The sequence below is a fragment of the Dipodomys ordii genome, unplaced genomic scaffold (genome assembly GCF_000151885.1).
Source record: "Dipodomys ordii isolate 6190 unplaced genomic scaffold, Dord_2.0 Scaffold88, whole genome shotgun sequence".
Lineage (NCBI taxonomy): Eukaryota > Metazoa > Chordata > Mammalia > Rodentia > Heteromyidae > Dipodomys > Dipodomys ordii.
Genome location: NW_012267304.1, coordinates 4,487,624 through 4,505,404, shown reverse-complemented (window position 1 = coordinate 4,505,404; position 17,781 = coordinate 4,487,624). Strand labels below are relative to the sequence as shown.

Genomic DNA, 17,781 nt, shown 5'->3' with positions numbered 1-17,781 from the left:
GGGGCCTGAACTCTGGGCCTGGGCGCTGTTCCTCAGCTCTTCAGCTCAAGGCTAGAACTCTACCACTTGAGCCACAGCGCCTCTTCCGGCCTTTTTCTTTTTGTTTATGTGGTGCTGAGGAATCGAACCCAGGGCCTCAGGCATGCAAGGCAAGCGCTCCACCACTGAGCCACCTTCCCAGCCCCTATTCACCTCTTTACTGTGCTAACTCTCTTTAGTATTTTTGGATCATTGAGCTCCATTCTAGAGAGTTTCGTAAGAATTGGATTAAGGCCCCAACTCTAGCATTCACTTAAAGAATGCTAAGAGAAATCCTTCCTTAAAATTTCTTCTTTGGTTATTGCATTCTTTTTCTATTAGTACCATAATGTAATTAGTACAAACTTAGTTGCAATTTATGATCCACAGTTCTGTAGATAAGAAGTCTAGGAAGACTCATGTGTTTTGCAGCATCTCACAATGCTGATGTCAAAAGTGAAGTAAGCCAGGCCCAAAGAAACATAGGTCCCATAGTTTCCATTATTTGCAATAACTAGTATATGTCAGAGACAAGCAGAAAAGGTCAGATAAGTTGACGTTAGGCGAAATGAACCCCAAGATAAGGACTCAAATGTTTTTTCTTTCTTGCTATTGTTTCTAACATATTTATAAGATGATTTCTTTGTTGCTTTGTATGTCCCTCCCCCAGGGTATAACCCCTGTTTTCACTGTATTTGATGTTGGTATAATTTGTGGAGGGGAAGGGAAAAACCACATTGTTTAAATAGGGATACAGGTGGGCCCATTGCAACAATGAGAAGTACAAGTCATTATGTTGAAAAAGGAACTTTACAACTTTGGTGGGGGGGGGCAGAGGGAGGATGGGAAGGGGTGGAAAGGGGAAACAAAGGAGGAGGCTACAATGCTTGATAAGAAATGTACTCATTATCTTTCCCATGTAATTGTAACCACTCTGTACAGTATTTTCACAATAAAAAAAATTCAATTTTGTCAGTTGTGTTGGTCTTTTATCTGGAAACTTCTTGGGGGAACTCATTTCTAGTCTTGTTCCCTTTTCTTTCTGTGTCCAGATGAAAGACCTGCGCCATGAGAATATTAACCCTTTATTGGGTTTCTTCTATGATTCTGGGATGTTTGCCATTGTGACAGAATTCTGTTCTCGAAGGAGCCTAGAAGATATACTAATAAATGAGGATGTGAAACTTGACTGGATGTTTAAATCATCACTTCTGCTGGATCTCATCAAGGTTAGTGAAAGACTAAGGAAACTGAAATTTCCCTGTAGATTAGAGCTCCAATGTTTGGGAATGTTTTATTTTCCTCAAATCATAGTGATTATTTTACTTCTCAACTTTTCTTTCCAAAGTCTACCTCCTCACCCTCCTCATAAATCCTATATCCATGTGTGTTATTTTGTTGTCGGTGGTGGTGATGGTGGTGGTCGTGGGAGCTGTACCTGAGCTTTTGTGCCCAAGGCTACTACTACTGCTACTTTGAGCCTCAGCTAAACTTCCGGTTTTCTGGTGCTTAATTGGAGATAAGAGGCTCACAGACTTTCTTGCCTGGCCTGGTTTTGAACTAGGATCCTTCGAGCTTAGCCTCCTAAGTTGCTAGGATTTCAGGTGTGAGCCACCAGCACCCAGCATGTGTTTGTTATAAGGTGCTGATACAGAAAGTGTTTTCCTGCTTGTGTCCTTCTCAATTTAAAGATCAGGTTTTTCTTACTTCCGGTTTGCTATTAAGCAAACATGGCTATTAAGCAAAAAGGATGGCTATTAAGCCATCTTTCCCTTCCATCACATTTGTTTGCTTTGTGGCAATAAAACAGTGTTCCTTTCTAAAACTATTGGTGATACTTAGTCCCTACCTTCTAAAAGGTGACTCAGCATAGAACTAGATGATTCTTTGCATATCTATCTATCTATCTATCTATCTATCTGTCTGTCTGTCTGTCTGTCTGTCTGTCTGCTGTCTGTCTTTCTGTCTGTCTGTCTATCTAATCTATCTATCTATAATTGTGGAGCTCAGTGCTACTGGAAAGTCATGAAAGCACTGGTTCTATAAGGCAGCAAATCTATTCTTGGTGTTAAGGACTACCACAGCAATGACAGTTCATGAAATGGGTGCTTGGACTCCATGAAATCTTATGTCAAATTAGATGCATGCACATTTTTATAGAGCTAGTCTGGATAATTACCTGTTGAGTCTCCTGCACATTGATCACATCTTGGTTTTTGTATGGTAACCTAAACATTTTCAAGTGGGCTTGGAATGGGCAGATATCTCATTCAAATTCTCTGCAAGACAGGTATGATTACACTTCTTTTACAGAGTCTCAGCAAAGCTGAGACCCTCTTAGTTATGCAGTGACTGGCACACCTTGTAGGTACTAACACATGTTTATCAATGGCAGAGCTGATAACAGAATCCAAATCTGATTCCTATTCTAGTACACTTTCTACTTACCCTATAATCAAAGCTCAGTGAGTTTCATGACTCTCAATGATTGTTCTCCCAGGCCTGTGATGGATTAGGCAACCTGAGAAAAAATCCTCAGCCATAGTAACCTCTGCAGAGGCCGCCTCTCTGAAAGCACAAGATGTAAAGCATCCAAATAAAAAGCCAAGCCAGTACCTAAAATGACTCCTGGCATTAAGAGTTCTAAAACAACTGCACTAGAATACAAATGTATTTATATGCAGAATGATTAAATCCTTTCTGACAGAGAATCTTGGCAGATTGCTTTCTGTGTGTCATGTAAAGGTGCTAAGTAAGCACAGAGGTCAGTAATGCTTAGTTTTCTCCTCCTATTCGTCATCTATTTATAATTTTAAAAACCAATATATTAAATTGACATTTAAAGTCAAGTGATAAATACATGAGAAAGATACTGACATTTGTTCAACTCTTTTTCTTCATATCTTTCACCTAGAGTTAACAAATGCTGCCAATTTGTTGTCTTGAAATTCGTTTCAAGTGTATTTATGCTCTGGATGATTTTGTTATTGTTGTATTGAGACAGGATTTTATTATGTAGTCCAGGGTGGCCTGGAAATCATAATCCTTCTGCCTTATCCTCCTAAGTGCTGGGATTGCGGAAGTGCTCTATCATGGCCAGATGTTTGTTTTTTAATAGACATGCTATTACATAGTTCTGCAATTTACTATTTTCACTTACTTTATGGTTTAGAGTCGTTGTGTCTTATATTGGTACATATAGATCTTTCTTTTTTTGTGCCAGTCCTGGAGCATGAACTCAGGGCCTGGCACTGTTTCCCTGACGTTTTGTGCTCAGGGCTAGTTCTCTATCACTTGAGCCAAAGCTCTACTTCCAGCTTTTGGGTAATTAATTGGAGATAAGAGTCTCACAGACCTTCTTGCCCAGGCTGGCTTTGAACCTCAATCCTGAGATATCAGACTCTTGAGCAGCTAGGATTACAAGTATGAGCCACCTGTTCTGGGAAGATGTAACTTATTTTTTAAGTACTGCAGAATATTCAAGAATGTATTTTGAGTCTAGCCACTTCTTTAGTGATACGGAAGATATTTTTAATTATGTAATGATATAAAAGCCAAGCTGCAGGGATCACTCTTCTGTCTTTTTTTGTTCATGGAAGCAAACAAATAAATGCTTCTCTGGAGAAGTAGAATCCCTTGTTCACAGGGCATACATATTTAAATTTCTTATTGCTCTTCCCAAATTGCCCACCCCAAAAGCTATAACAGTTTCTATTCCTTGCCAAAAATGGATGAGAGGTACTTTAGACTTGTTGAGAAAAATCAGAATTTCCTACTTCCTGGAAATTTTGGATCTATGGATCCATCTTGTGTCTGAAATGCCAATAAGTACCCCAGTAACACATAATTCTCAGTAACTACAACTATGATTTTTCATCAAAGCTTCACACTGAAAGAGAAAAGGGATCTAAAAATCTTCTCAAAGGTTTGCTTTCCCTGCATATCAGAGAAAAAGCCTCAATTCTAGATCATAATAGCTCATGCCGTTAACAATTTCAGAAAGTGGCTCTAAGAGCACAAAATAGTCAAATAAGTTTTTAAATAAATGCTTTTTTAAAAAAATAAGTTTTTTATTGTGAAAATACTGTACAGAGGGGTTACAATTACATGAGCAAGGTAATGAGTACATTTCTTATCAAGCATTGTTGCCTCCTCCTTTGTTTTTCCCCTACCATCCCTTCCCTCCCATCTCCCCGCTTGCCTAAATTGTAAAGTTTGTTTTTCAACATAGTGTCGTGTACATCTTATTGTTGCAATGGGTCAATCTCTATTCCTATTTAAACAATTTGTTTTTTCCCCGTCCACTCCCCAAATTATACCAATATCAATTACAGTGAAAGAATAAACAAAATGAACCCCAAGATAGGGACACAAGTGGTTTTTTCTTTCTTGCTATTGTTTCTAACATATTTATAAGGTACCACGTGATTTTTTTGTTGCTTTGTATGTCCCTCCCCCATGGTATAACCCCTGTTTTCCTAAATAAATTCTTTTGTGTTATCTGCAGGGCATGAAGTACTTACACCACAGAGAATTTGTTCATGGGAGGCTAAAGTCTCGAAACTGTGTTGTAGATGGGCGTTTTGTGTTAAAAGTGACAGATTATGGTCTTAATGACATTTTAGAAATGCTGAGACTTTCTGAAGAGGAACCTCTGGTAGAAGGTAAGCAAAGAATTGGACCCTTCTAATGCTTGCAAGGTAACTCCAAGGTTTGAACAAAAAATATGCATTGAATTAAAGCTTCAGGCTGATTTCAACTCCTCACTTTTGTTGAAAATCCAGCCTTATTTCCAAGCCAAGGGACTTGAATGAAGTTCGCAGGCTGTAACCTCAGCCCAGCCTTTCCTTCTAAACAAAGCCAGTGCAATAATGTGCAGTTCCTGCTGTGGCAGGATTAGGCTGTATTGTTTAGAGACCCCAGCAGTCCCTAGAGAATCTTGCTGAGTGCTAGGCACACAGTAGGTGCTCAATAAATACTTGTCAAATTGAATGGAGGGTAATTTGGAAGCTGGACTCCCACAAAGTGCATTCTGGAATGGGATGTCCCCTGAGCATACCATCACTGTGTCTTTCACAGAAGAAACAAGGAGTGACCCCCAGAAAATAAATGCTCTATGTGTGGTATGGGATGACTAGCTACAGACAGAATGATAGCTTTATAGTAAACAAGAAGGCATGCATATAACGACCATTTTGTGTTTTTGTCTTTTGTCTAGTGCACCAGTGACAGCGTTAAGCAATGCCTGTAGGGATCATAATGGATCAAAGCAAAAGGGAAAAAAATCTAAGGAGGGGGAGGGAGAGCCAGGGGTAATGAACTGACAAAAAAGAGAGAGAGGGAAAAGAAGAAGAGAACCAATTGGGTTAAATCCATATAGGAAACTTGGGCATTGGAACTTTTAATCAATACTGTGAAAGTAAGGAAGAGAGCTCATGACAAAAAAATAGAGAAACAGACAAAACAAAACAAAAAAAAGAGTGGGAGATGTAAAGGTGCAAAATTTATTCCTATTCTTGGAAGGATCTTTAGCATGATAAAATTTCAAAAATTGTACCACAGGAGAGAAGAGGCGGCCCCACGCAGTCCAATCATCACTGGTACTATGTTGATCTTTACAGGACTATGGAATACTAAGTTTTAGAAAGTCATCCATTACAACTCTCGCTTTACATATGAGACAGTTAAGGCTTATGGATTTTCTGAATCATGCAACTAGATTGCAGCAAGGCTGGGGCTCTCATTTAAGGGCTTGTGAAACCCGTCCCCTTACACCCATCCAAAGGGAAACTTGTAATTTCCTTTTTCTTTGCTCACTCATGCTTTGGAAGAGTTGAAGCTCCTAATAATCACAGTGAAATGGATGAGATATTGCCACTCTTTCTCTCATGGATCTGTTCTTATTCTTAGTTTTGCAGTAATTGTTTGGCTAATTATAGTTTGAAAGCTTAGAGTAGTTGCCTTGTGTCTAGCTCTCCAAGAGGATTTGAAGACAACAGCTGCAGAGATGGCAAGTATATAGCATTCTGTCCAAATTATCATATAGAAAAAAATGGAACACCTACCTTTCTAGAGAGTTTCATTTAATTCACAGGCTGGCAACTTTCAAACTTAAAGGCATATTCTCAGGGTAAAGGATATCTGCAATGTGTGTGTGTGTGTGTGTGTGTGTGTGTGTGTGTGTGTGTGTGTGCATGTGTGTTGTGTCTTGTCTCTATCTTCCTGTCTCCCTTTCAGCTTGTTGTTACTCCATTCTCCAAATTGCAGTGTTTTTCACACCCTGCAGCCAGGGGGAGCTTTCTAACCTGCAAATCTGATTGCTTTACTGCTGGGCCTAAATTCATTAAATGGCTTCTCATTGTTCTTAAAATAAAATTCAAATTCCTTTACATGGTTTTTGAGTCCTGCCTGGTCTGGGCCTTGCCATTCCCCCTCCATCTGTATGCTTCAGCCAGGCTGAACTTCTTTCAGTTGTTTATTTATGTTAGGCTTTCTCTTAAATCCGAGACCTTTACACATGCTGTGGCCTCTGCCTGCATAGTCTTCCTTTCCCATTCAATCCTATACTCCTCTAGTTTTGGCTAAGTTCTACTCCTTTTTTGAGACTCCTTAAGTATCATTATGTCACCAGGTTTTCCTTGACCCTCTATGCTCAGTTAAATTCCCCTCTTCATGCTCTTCTAGGGCCTCAAAATTTCTCCTAATATACTTTTCTAGTATTATTCAAGTAATTAGCTTTGTTCTCCCTACACCCAAACTATACATTTTGTGAAGGCACAAAACACGTTGAATTCCCTCTGTGTTTTTACCATATCTGGCAGAACAAATATATGTTGAATGATAGTAACTGAATAAAATAAAACAAAGGAACTTGCTCCTTTAGAAGTCAAAGCTAGCGTATTTGATAGTTGGAATACCTATGAAAGTCATCTGGCTTAACTTCCACTTTTCATACAGGGAAGTTGAGAGGTTCAAAAAGACAAGCCAAGCAGTAATCAAACTGAAATTTTTGAACACAGGTCTCTTGATTTTCAGTTCTATGTTTTTAAATACTATACTGCAGCAGTTCCCCAAAGTTGATTTTATTACCACAGCAAAGCTCAGATTTAGTACTGGCTCATCTCATACAAAACAAGCCAAAGTAATTTTTCCAGCTTTTCTGAGAGTTCAACCCTAATGGTAGCTAGTGGCTCTTACTTGGTTCTAGAGTGGGGATAAGGCAATGGGAATGGGTTATAAGTGTATTCATTACTGTCCATACTCAAATAGGTAAGTATAGTGCAGATACAACCTCATTTTAGCCATTAACAACATACATGTCAGTGCTCTCTGAAAATACTATTTGGTTATGATTGTATTTAATCACCATGCTTTTTACCAGAGAATTTTGCTCTTTTCTATTCTTATGCTTTTAAATGTGCAAGGAGAGGGTGCCACGGAGAAGCCAGCCCCACACAGTTTTCTAGGCTCTAAAATATCCACTCTCTGCTTCCCCTCTAACCATGGAGCTTGAAGTCTCTACCATGAATGTATACTTTTAACTACAGTACAATTCAACATTTTAAATTTTATTTGTAAATGGCAGTTTTCCTAATGAGGAAGACACATAATATCTGTAGTAAAACCACGGTTGTGAACCAGAATTTCATGAGACACTATTATGTAGAAAGTCAGAAGAGCCTGGTAGGGTGACAAAGAATGGGTACACCTGAATGACAAAGATGGGTAGATTATTAGGAATGAGACCAGAATTTCTTTTTTGTGTTTCTTTGTGTATGCTAGTTCAGGGCTTGAATTCAGGGCCTGAGCACTGTCCCTGAGCTTTGTTTTTCTTACCCCCCCGCCATGGTCCTGGGGCTTGAGCTTTTTTGTTCAAGACTAGCTCTCTTCCACTGGAGCCACAGCTCCTTTTCTGGCTTTTTTTGGGGGGTGCTTAATTGGAGATAAGACTCTCACAGACTTTCCTGCTCTAGCTGGCTTCAAACTGTGATCCTCAAACCTCATCCTTCTGAGCAGCTAGGATTACAGGCATGAGCTACCATCACTTGGCTGTCTTTCAGCTTTTTTGTTCAAGGATATTGCTCTATCACTTGAGCCAGAGCTCCATTTCTGGCTTTTATGGTAGTTACTTGGAAATAAGTGTTTATGAACTTTCTTGCCTGGGTTGACTTTGAACTAGGATTCTTAGATCTCAGACTCCTGAGTAGCTAGGATTGCAAGTATGAGCCCCAGCCAGAATTTCATTCTTTTATGTTATATTTTTATTATCATTAAATACTTATATGAAGGGATACAAAGGGATTACCATTCAACAACCAATCAGTTTACAAGGACAATGCATATTGAAGACCAGAATTTCTTTTCCTATCATTTTGATCAGGGTTGGTTGAAAATAAGGATTTGAAGGGTGAATTTCTCTTTATTTAATTTCACTAACAAACCAAAATAATTAGTGATCTTTTGCTGTCCTTGCTTCCTGGGAACTTGTAGCTGGGCTCCCTACCTAATATCCCATGTTTAACAAGATGGACCATGAGTCATCAATTTCCTCCTGACTCTCCCCACTCTTATCAGACACTCTTCAGCTTCCCAACCTGCATGTCAACCTCTCATTTCCTCCAAGTCCCTCCCCTTCATAAAAGCCAGTCCACTTAGCCTGGCCACTTCCTTCTCCTATGTAGCCTTCCAACGTATCTGGTTCCCCTCCCTGCTGTTGCTGCCCCACCCCCACTCAGGCCCCTTTCACCTCAGCACTCTGGCTCTTACTTCAATAACTTCCTCGCTGGTCTCCCTGACTCAGCCTCTCTCCTTCAATCCTGCTAGTGCAGGTCGCCAGATTAATCTTCCTGAACACGGCTTTCATCAAATCCCTCTCTAGCTCCAGCACCCCTACTGCCTTTTGTATTCAGTCCAAATGCCTTCATTTGGCTCTCAGGGCCTCTCACCTTCTGCCCCCATTCTTCCAGCCATCCTCCCTCCCCCACTTCATCAAGCCCATTTCTCCTTTCTCATTATTCCTTAACAGAGCCCTTCTCTTCAGCCAAGATAATCTGCTTACCACCCTCCTACCACCCGCAATTTGCTCCTTTCTGCCTCTTGTTCTTTTGCACATACTGTTCTTTCTCCCTGCAAAGCCCTTACCCTCTCAGCTTCAGAAAGCTACATCCTTGACCTTAACAAGTACATTTAAGATTTAGCTTTTCCAGGAAGCCTTCCTGGGTTAAGTTGATCAGCTCAGGTTTGTATTCGTTTGAATCTGAGGAAATTGCTGTTATTCAATCATTTCCAATGTACATGCACAGAACTGGCAATTTTACATGGCTCAACCTAAGTGGTAGCCTTCCCACACTTTTAACTACCCTTTTAACACTCTCATAGTTCTTTATATTATTCCTTAAGTTACCCAGTACAAAATTTTCTAATGTTCTGTCATAAATTCTAAAAGTAGAGATATTTTTTTGTTCCCTGTAGTGCTTTGAATGCAGCAGTGGATATTAACAATGGATTTAATGGATTCATTTTTGTGGGCTACATATGGGCCTTTATCATTATCTTTCCTTTATCGCCGTTAGATGTGTACATCCAGTAGTCTGTAAACTCCTAGAGGGCAAAGCCAAGTTCTGATTCATCTCTGGTATCATTTCTACATCTGGCTTAGTGGCTGGTATGTAGTAGACTCTCAATAAATATTTGCAAAACTGAATTAAAGTCACTGCTATGCCCTTTTGCTTTGCAGGGAACAGAGAAGGCTGAGGATCCTCTAATCCTTTTAGAGTAACCTAGAAAAAGCAACTTGTGAATCCCTGAGACCCGGCACAATCAAATTACCAGACACATATAGATCTTAGTAAACAGCAAATCCATGGCAACCAGTCTGGCAGTACACTTGCCTTTCCCTGGAAATCTGCCAGCCACTACTTGCAGACTCAAGAGAGCAAGAAAGCAAGCACTAGATAGTGTATCTACTGCAAGCTTCTTGCCCTTCCCCACACCTCTGCTGTGTCTGTCTCTCCACCCTGGGGGTAGAGAGAGTAGTATGTTTTCTCTGCATATAATTCCTTAGATTAATAGATTCAGATCCCAAGAGGGGGGCACTAGCATGCCAGTCTGTGTAATAAGAATATAAAAGTCAATAAAATTGTACCCTTAGTGCCCTTGAGGGCATTGCAGATGTCAGTTAATCTTCCTGGCATTCATTACACAATTCTTTCTTTGCAGAGTTGCTGTGGACAGCCCCTGAACTGTTGAGAGCCCCAGAGGGCAGCAGGTTAGGATCTTTTGCGGGAGATGTGTATAGCTTTGCCATCATCATGCAAGAAGTGATGGTCCGGGGCACCCCATTCTGCATGATGGATCTGCCTGCTCAAGGTAAGCAGGAGGTGAGAAAGAGTCACTATGGTCCCATTGTGACCCAGATCATCAAGGCCAACCAGGCTGTTGTGATTTGCCAGAAGACTGTGTTAACAGCCTGCTAGTCTACAAGCAGCCTGTGCTGTATGCAAGTGTGGCTTGAAGCCAGGCAGCTGAAATTTCCATAACCAAGAAGCTGGTTCTTTTACTAACGGTGATGTAAGCCAAGGGTCTTCAGAACCTATGTCAATCCTTTAGTCTTCTTTACCTAAGAGCTCCCTTCTTTTCCTTTGAGACAGTTCTTGTAAAGTATTTCACTATCCCTCAGGATCTTCTTGGATGTCAGTCTTTTCCTATGGAATGCCACAGGTTTTCATCTGTGTCTTCTACCTAAACACATAATTCTCAGGAAAGCTTTTTATCAGTGTGTGATAAACTAAGTAGGGAAACATATATTCTCAAAGGGTTATTTAAAGCACAATGAAAAAGCCTAAGAAGCCTCCCCAGAGGTGGTGACAGGAGTTAGATAAAACTAGGTGGAGAAGAGAAAGGGGAATTCTGAGCATTGTGAATAGCATGTGCAAAGGCAAGGGGAGGTCATGGTGCTTTCATAGCACTGCCTGAATCTGTGTGAACGTCCTAGATATATACAAGTTATAAATGAGAAATATAGCAAGTTTACAGATGGTGTCTCTTGTAGACATTGCCTTAACCAGGAGATTAGAGTGACTTTGATCATTAAGAAAACACACTGACATCATATACTCCTAACATGATGTGCCAAAAAGGGCACAACAATACCTCTGTGATGTTCTTGCCAAAAGAAGAAAGCATAACTTTAATCAAATCATGAAAACAACAATAGCAATAACAATACTTCAAATAAACCCTAGTTAAGAGATAGTCTACAAAATAACTGGCCAGCACCCATTAAAATTATGCCTACTGTGAAAGATAAGAAAGAAAGGAGGAATGGTCACACATTGGAGGAGACTAAGACATGACAATTACATGTAGTATGAGATCTGGAATTGGATTACAAAATAGGAAAAAAGGACATTAGGGGAAATTTGATAAAATTCAAGTAAGGAGTCTATTAATATTATTTTCTTTTTTACTGTGGTTATACGTTACTAACATTAGGGTAAGCTGAGTAAGGGGCACACAAGAAATCATAGTACTATTTTCACAAGTTTTATGGAAGTCTAAATTAATTTAAAATATAAAAAAATGGAGAAAGAAAACCACATGGCTATCTTTTGCTGCCGTCAAAGTTCCCCATCAATCTTCTACTTAAAGCCTTCCAACTAGTTCCTATCACTTGCTACAGGAAGCCCACACTCCTCAGATGACATACAAGGCCATTCACAATCCTTGCCTTTTCCATTTATTTTCCTAAAGCATACGTTGGCAGTGCTCCGAAAGCACCATGTTCTCTCTATGCTTGTGCCTTTGCACATGTTATTCACAGTAGCTAGAATTCCCCCTTCTCTTTTCCACCTGGCCTCATCCAACTCCTATTACTACCTGTAGGGAGGCTTCTGTGCTTATTTCCATGTATCCCTGCTGAAGCATGTGTATTGTTTTGCACTGTATATTGCAATTTGACTGTAATCACCACAAGGGCATGCAGATGAGAGACCCATTCAATTGGATATGTTCTGACAAAAGGACAAGGGCTCCCTCTGCCAGGCAGTGCACAAGGCATTCATATTCCAAGGTAGGGGTGTACATTCCTATGACATATATTGCACTGAGAGTAGGATGCTGTGATAGAGAAATCATTACTGATAAGGAAGATCTGGATTATAGGAAGAGAAAATGTTATGTCACATGGAGCTGGGAAATGAGAAGCAAGAATAGAACTTCTTTCATGGGGTCAAGACATACTAAAGTATAAAGAAGTACTGTTAGACTTGTGTGACCAGTACAGGGGTAGGAATAGCACACTGCTAGGTCTAGCAAGATTCAATTCATATGCAGAGGTTAGGAGGTGGGTGTGATGGAGAGGAGACTAGTGTGAGAAACAAGCTTGAAGAGATAGCCAAGGTCCATGTTAAAGAGCTTAGATTTTGTTCTTTGGGCTAGGGGAGTCATGAAGGGATTTTGAGCAAGAAAGTGACTTGATCAGTGTACTTTAAGAAAGGTTTAGAGGCCGGGCGCTGGTGGCTCACGCCTGTAATCCTAGCTACTCAGGAGGCTGAGATCTGAGGATCGCGGTTCAAAGCCAGCCCGGGCAGGAAAAACCGTGAGACTCCTATCTCCAATAAACCACCAGAAAGCCGGAAGTGGCGCTGTAGCTCAAGTGGTAGAGCGCTAGCCTTGAGCTGAAGAGCTGAGGGACAGCGCCCAGACCCAGAGTTCAAGCCCCACGACCGACAAAAAAAAAAAAAAAAAACAAGAAAGGTTTAGAGAAGTCCATGCTGGACTCAGAGAGAGATCATTTTAAAGCTTCATATGTGTAAGTGGGGGCATTGAAAGCTAATAAATGATTTTCAACTTCTGCTAGGAAGTCAACTTTTGTAAAAATAAATAAATACATTCTTGTTGACTCAGACCTTTGGTTCCTAATGGCTTTTCTCTGAACAGGGAGTTTAGCAACTCCCAGGTGAGGCCTGAGCAATGTGGTAGGTGGACATTGCCCATGTTCAAATCCAGATTCTGTTGCTTATTATTCATGTGACTTCTGGCAAGTTGGTTACTCTCTATGATTCAATTTTTACACTGGTAAAAATTCGAATGCCTACTTCATCTGCCTGTGGTGAAAATCTAACAAGACAATGCATACAGAGTGTTCAGCTCATACTCTGATATATAAAGTTTTACTGAAAGTGGACTTCATTGACCACCAACCAGAAGGGTTCTTGAAAAGGGCATGAACTATTTACTACTGCTCTCAATTATCTATGCCTAGAAGCTATGCAAGTCCCAAAGCCAGGAACTGGGCTGGACCTGGGCCTGTAGTAAGAGTTAAGTGGGTCAATTGTGGGCATTATAAGGCTTAGATGATATGGATGTAGAGGTAGGAGCCAACATACTGCAGTTGCAGTATTAGAAATGACATCAGATAACTGCATGTAAACCCTAGCAGAAGCAGGATAGAGCTGATTGATTCTGAAAGGTCTAGTATGGCCTTTGCTCAAATACAATCAACATTTAAGCCACCTTAGGAGAAAGCAAGAGATAGTCCTTCTCTTTTCTCCTGACCAATCCCTTTGTTGGATAAACTCAGTTGTTTCTGTTCAGCCTTGATGCCTTTTCTAAGACTTACAAACATTTCACTTCTTGCATGTGGGCAGAAATCATAGACAGACTTAAGAAGCCTCCTCCTGTGTACAGACCAGTAGTTTCTCCTGAGTATGCTCCTCCAGAATGTCTCCAGCTGATGAAGCAGTGCTGGGCCGAGGCTGCAGAACAACGACCAACTTTTGATGAAATATTTAACCAGGTGAGGCTCTGTCAATCGTATCACTGTTCAGAAGCCACCCTGAAGGGATTCTGTACAACAATGACTTGTTGGTCCTCATTATGTTATGAAAGGAATTCCTTACAAGGGAAATGAACACTTCACTTGGAGGAGCATTCTGGGGTGATCTTTTTTTTTCTTTTTATGTCCTTGGTTCTGGAATATAACCAACATATCCTCCAAAAGCCCAAAGGTTATTTCTGGTGTTCTTTTGTGTCTGAACTTCTTCAACAGACTATCCAAAATCTAGTTTAACCAATCTTTCAGTGATGGATTAAACTCTGTTAGGCGTTCACAAAGACTGAGACTATTGGAAGATGGGTGTCTTAGAAGAGATAGTGCTCCTCAAGCATTCACATTTGCTCTTGAGATCCTTCAGAACCCTGATGAGTATGCTATTTAGGTAATGCCCAGTTATTTTTGGAGGGCGAGGAAAACCTTGTGTTTGAAAGGATGTTCACGTGGACTGCAAAAGGAGGAGATTTCTTGGGTTCCCCGGAACTACTTGAGGCCATTGTGTATGAAAAATGATAACTTATCTCTTTAAGAGATATTAAATTTCTAAAGAGGTTGATTGTTTCCCTCCAGGTGGAGATAGGAAGGGGAGATGGAGGAATGGACAGAGTTCCTGCTGAGGAAGCTAGGGTACACTTCTGCCATTGGAGCATGCACTTTAAACTTTGTCAAAATTACAGAATATCTAAACTATGGGTGTTCTCCATGAGTGCTAGTTCAGAGAGAGGCTTGAATCTGTCTGGAGTACAGCTCTGAGATGCTTTTTGAGTGACAGGTATCTGAGGCGGAAAAGAGAAAGAGTTTGATTGAAAGCTTAAGGGGCTCTGCTGATGAAGTCATCCGTGTCCCCAGCTAACAATGCCTCCATTAGACTGGGTAGGTTTCTTGAGGACACTCAAACAGGTGTTCAATAGTATGGAAAAAGTAAGGGACCATAAAGGTCACATTTCTAAAACCTTACCAGGAGGCAGGGGAAAAAGCATTTGTCTTGTGTTGATGCTAAAGATGTTATTTCAGAACGCAGCAGAGAAGCTGATGATAGAGGAGTATGTATTATACAACTTTCAAACAAGCCCTTCTGGAGCTAAAATGCTTCAGTGGAAGTTTATCCTGTCTGACAATAAGGCTAGGCTCTCAACTTTCTGCAATTAATGAAACTTAAATGAGGAGAGGAGAAGGAAGCTTCCTAAGTTAAGCAACAGCGGGATCCTGAAGCATCTGAACTCTCTGCTGAATTTACCCTCAGGACCTTGGAGGACAAATAAATGTGAATCAGGCTCAGAAAAAAACAAAACTCTTAGTACTTTTCATATGGTAGTAGTTACTACAGGGAGCATGTGTGACCCAACTCCATAGGAAGGTGTTTACCAAGATAGGGTCCTAGAAGTCTACTTAGCAAAACTACCAGCAGTCTTTTATTGTTGTGAATACAGCCTTGTACATGCCAATTATAACATCATGGAATGGGCTGCTTCTAGTGATTCTAATGCTATGTCAATCAAGCTCTTTTTAGATGGACAAGGTCTTAGGAGGGTGAATGGAACATTTGTGACAAACAGCCTCATCTAAGGGATCAGGACACCACGTGGGGCAAGACCAATTGAATTTCTATATGTCCCTGACTGACATGAATGGCAGATACTAAGGGACATATTATTCTTGGACCCCAAGAAATAGGGGTAGATCTTACTATATATATCTTGAACCCTCTTACATGATCTAGGAACCTGCCAGTATCAGAAACTGACAGTACAGTAGTATTTGAGGCTACGAACGATTTAGTAGACTGATGGTTTAGAATTGTAGACTATTAGCTCTTATTCTTCTAATGCTTACCATACCCATAATTGGCCTGGGCTTAAGAGCTAGCCCTATTATCTTTGAAGTAGCCACAGTTCTTCTGATAACATCTCAGAACTGAAAGAAGCCTGCTTAGAGCCTCTTTGCTCAGATTTGAAAGAACCAAAAGGATAGGGAACAAACTACTTCGGTGGGGAATAGAGCCCTATGAATGGGCCAGGGTGACAAGGGTGAGTAGTGACTTTTCTTATCTCTCTTGCCTGGCATTTTAGAAAAAAAGTATTCTTGATGAGGGAGCCTGTTTTAACATTTAAAGCATTCCATGGCTCTTTTATTTTTCTGTTTGACTTTCAGTTTAAAACTTGCAATAAAGGGAAAAAGACCAATATCATCGATTCCATGCTTAGGATGTTGGAACAATATTCTAGCAACTTGGAAGATTTGATCAGGGAGCGGACTGAAGAGCTGGAAATTGAAAAACAGAAAACAGAAAAGCTTCTAACACAGATGCTACCACCGTATGTGTGAACACCTGAGGAGTGTGAATCCTTATAACAGTGTGTTTCATTTTAAAAAAAAGAAAAAATTACTTATCAAGGAACTGCTCCTTCCCCCCATCCTACACCCTTTTTACTCCCAGTAGGTTTGAGTCACACCTTCAAATCAAAGTAGAACTGGCAACCAAGGGTGCAGAGTACATATCCTAATTTTTGACTACTTGCTGATCATGCTGGTCATTTAAGTTTTTTGCTTTCCTCTATGTCACTTTGTGAGTTTAGCAGGAGGTTGACCAATTAAAATAGGCAGCCCTTTGAGCTCATATAGGACAGTAGTTACATTATTTTTCCAGTTTTTATTTTTTCTTAGTTGAAAATAAAAAATCTTATCTTTTGCTACCATTTCCAAAGTTTTAGAATGCCTTAACATGTTTTAACATGATCTTCTAGGAGGTAATTGGGGAAACTAGTAACATGGAAAAGCAGCCCTTGGGAACATTCCCCTGAAGGAAATTGGATAAGGTAGAAGTACTGAGAGCTAAGAGAGAAAAAAAACTTACTGAAGCATAGACTAGTTCTATCTGTTTAGTGCTGTATTCTAGCTCCTAGCACAGTGATGAACACATTGTAACCACTCAATATATATTTGCAGAATAAGTGAACAAGTTAGGGTTTTTATCGAGGTGACAATTTCTTTCTCATCATTTACCTGGAGGTCATTTGGGACAAAATTATGCTTTAGAAGGTGTCAGTAGAAAATAGGGAGATTGGTATCCTCTTTGGAAATCTGCCACATCTTCTTTTCAGATCAGTTGCTGAGTCCCTGAAGAAGGGCTGCACAGTTGAACCTGAGGGTTTTGACTTGGTCACCTTGTACTTCAGCGACATTGTGGGCTTCACCACCATCTCAGCCATGAGTGAGCCCATTGAAGTGGTGGATCTTCTGAATGACCTGTACACACTCTTTGATGCAATCATTGGCAGTCATGATGTCTATAAGGTATGTTATCAAGGAACTAAGTTTCAGAGTGAAGATTTTACAAGGCTTATCTATGTGCCTGCCAATAATGAAGGATGCAATTTTATAGAATGCTTTTTTTTTAGGAATGAAAGTGTTATGCAATATACCACTTTGATTGGTATCTCATTGGTAATGAAGGCCAGATAGAATGCGTATTGTTTTCTAATTTACAGATTGACAACTCTCAACTCAGCAAGAGATGGCCAGAAAGATTCCTTTGAGCTATTATTGCCTAGAATTGGTATTAAAAAGCAGTTGAGGCTGGGTGAGTTATTGCAGTTTAACAACTGAGTGCCTCAATGTAAACAGTGTTTTGGTAGGCTCTGAAGGGGCCACAGAAGTGTTGGTGTTTTATCCATAGTAGCTTCCACAGAGTCATCTTGATAAGGTTTGTGTTGATGTAATTCATGGTTTGGTCTATTCTCTTAGGTACTGTTGTTTTATACATGAAGGAACTTGGCATTGCATGAGGTTGCTATTAGACCTGGGGTTCTTAGGATTGCTGCAGGGTAACCAAAAGCCCATTTATATTGTGATCTTTAAAACTCTTGCTTCTACCTTCTACTCCTTCAACTTATCCATGTCCATGCTTTCTGTCAAAGATTACAGAAGAT

General features: G+C 40.2%; 1 protein-coding gene across 1 annotated transcript in view; it reads left to right on the top strand.

Annotated features, from left to right (window-relative positions):
• Positions 1-17,781, top strand: part of Gucy2f (guanylate cyclase 2F, retinal) — an 88,196-nt gene that overhangs the window by 51,808 nt on the left and 18,607 nt on the right. The window contains exons 9-14 of the mRNA XM_013025855.1: positions 1,071-1,247; positions 4,526-4,682; positions 10,237-10,386; positions 13,668-13,816; positions 16,004-16,167; positions 16,954-17,146. Of these exons, the coding sequence (XP_012881309.1) occupies positions 1,071-1,247; positions 4,526-4,682; positions 10,237-10,386; positions 13,668-13,816; positions 16,004-16,167; positions 16,954-17,146 (990 nt within the window). The remainder of the gene's footprint in view (positions 1-1,070; positions 1,248-4,525; positions 4,683-10,236; positions 10,387-13,667; positions 13,817-16,003; positions 16,168-16,953; positions 17,147-17,781) is intronic.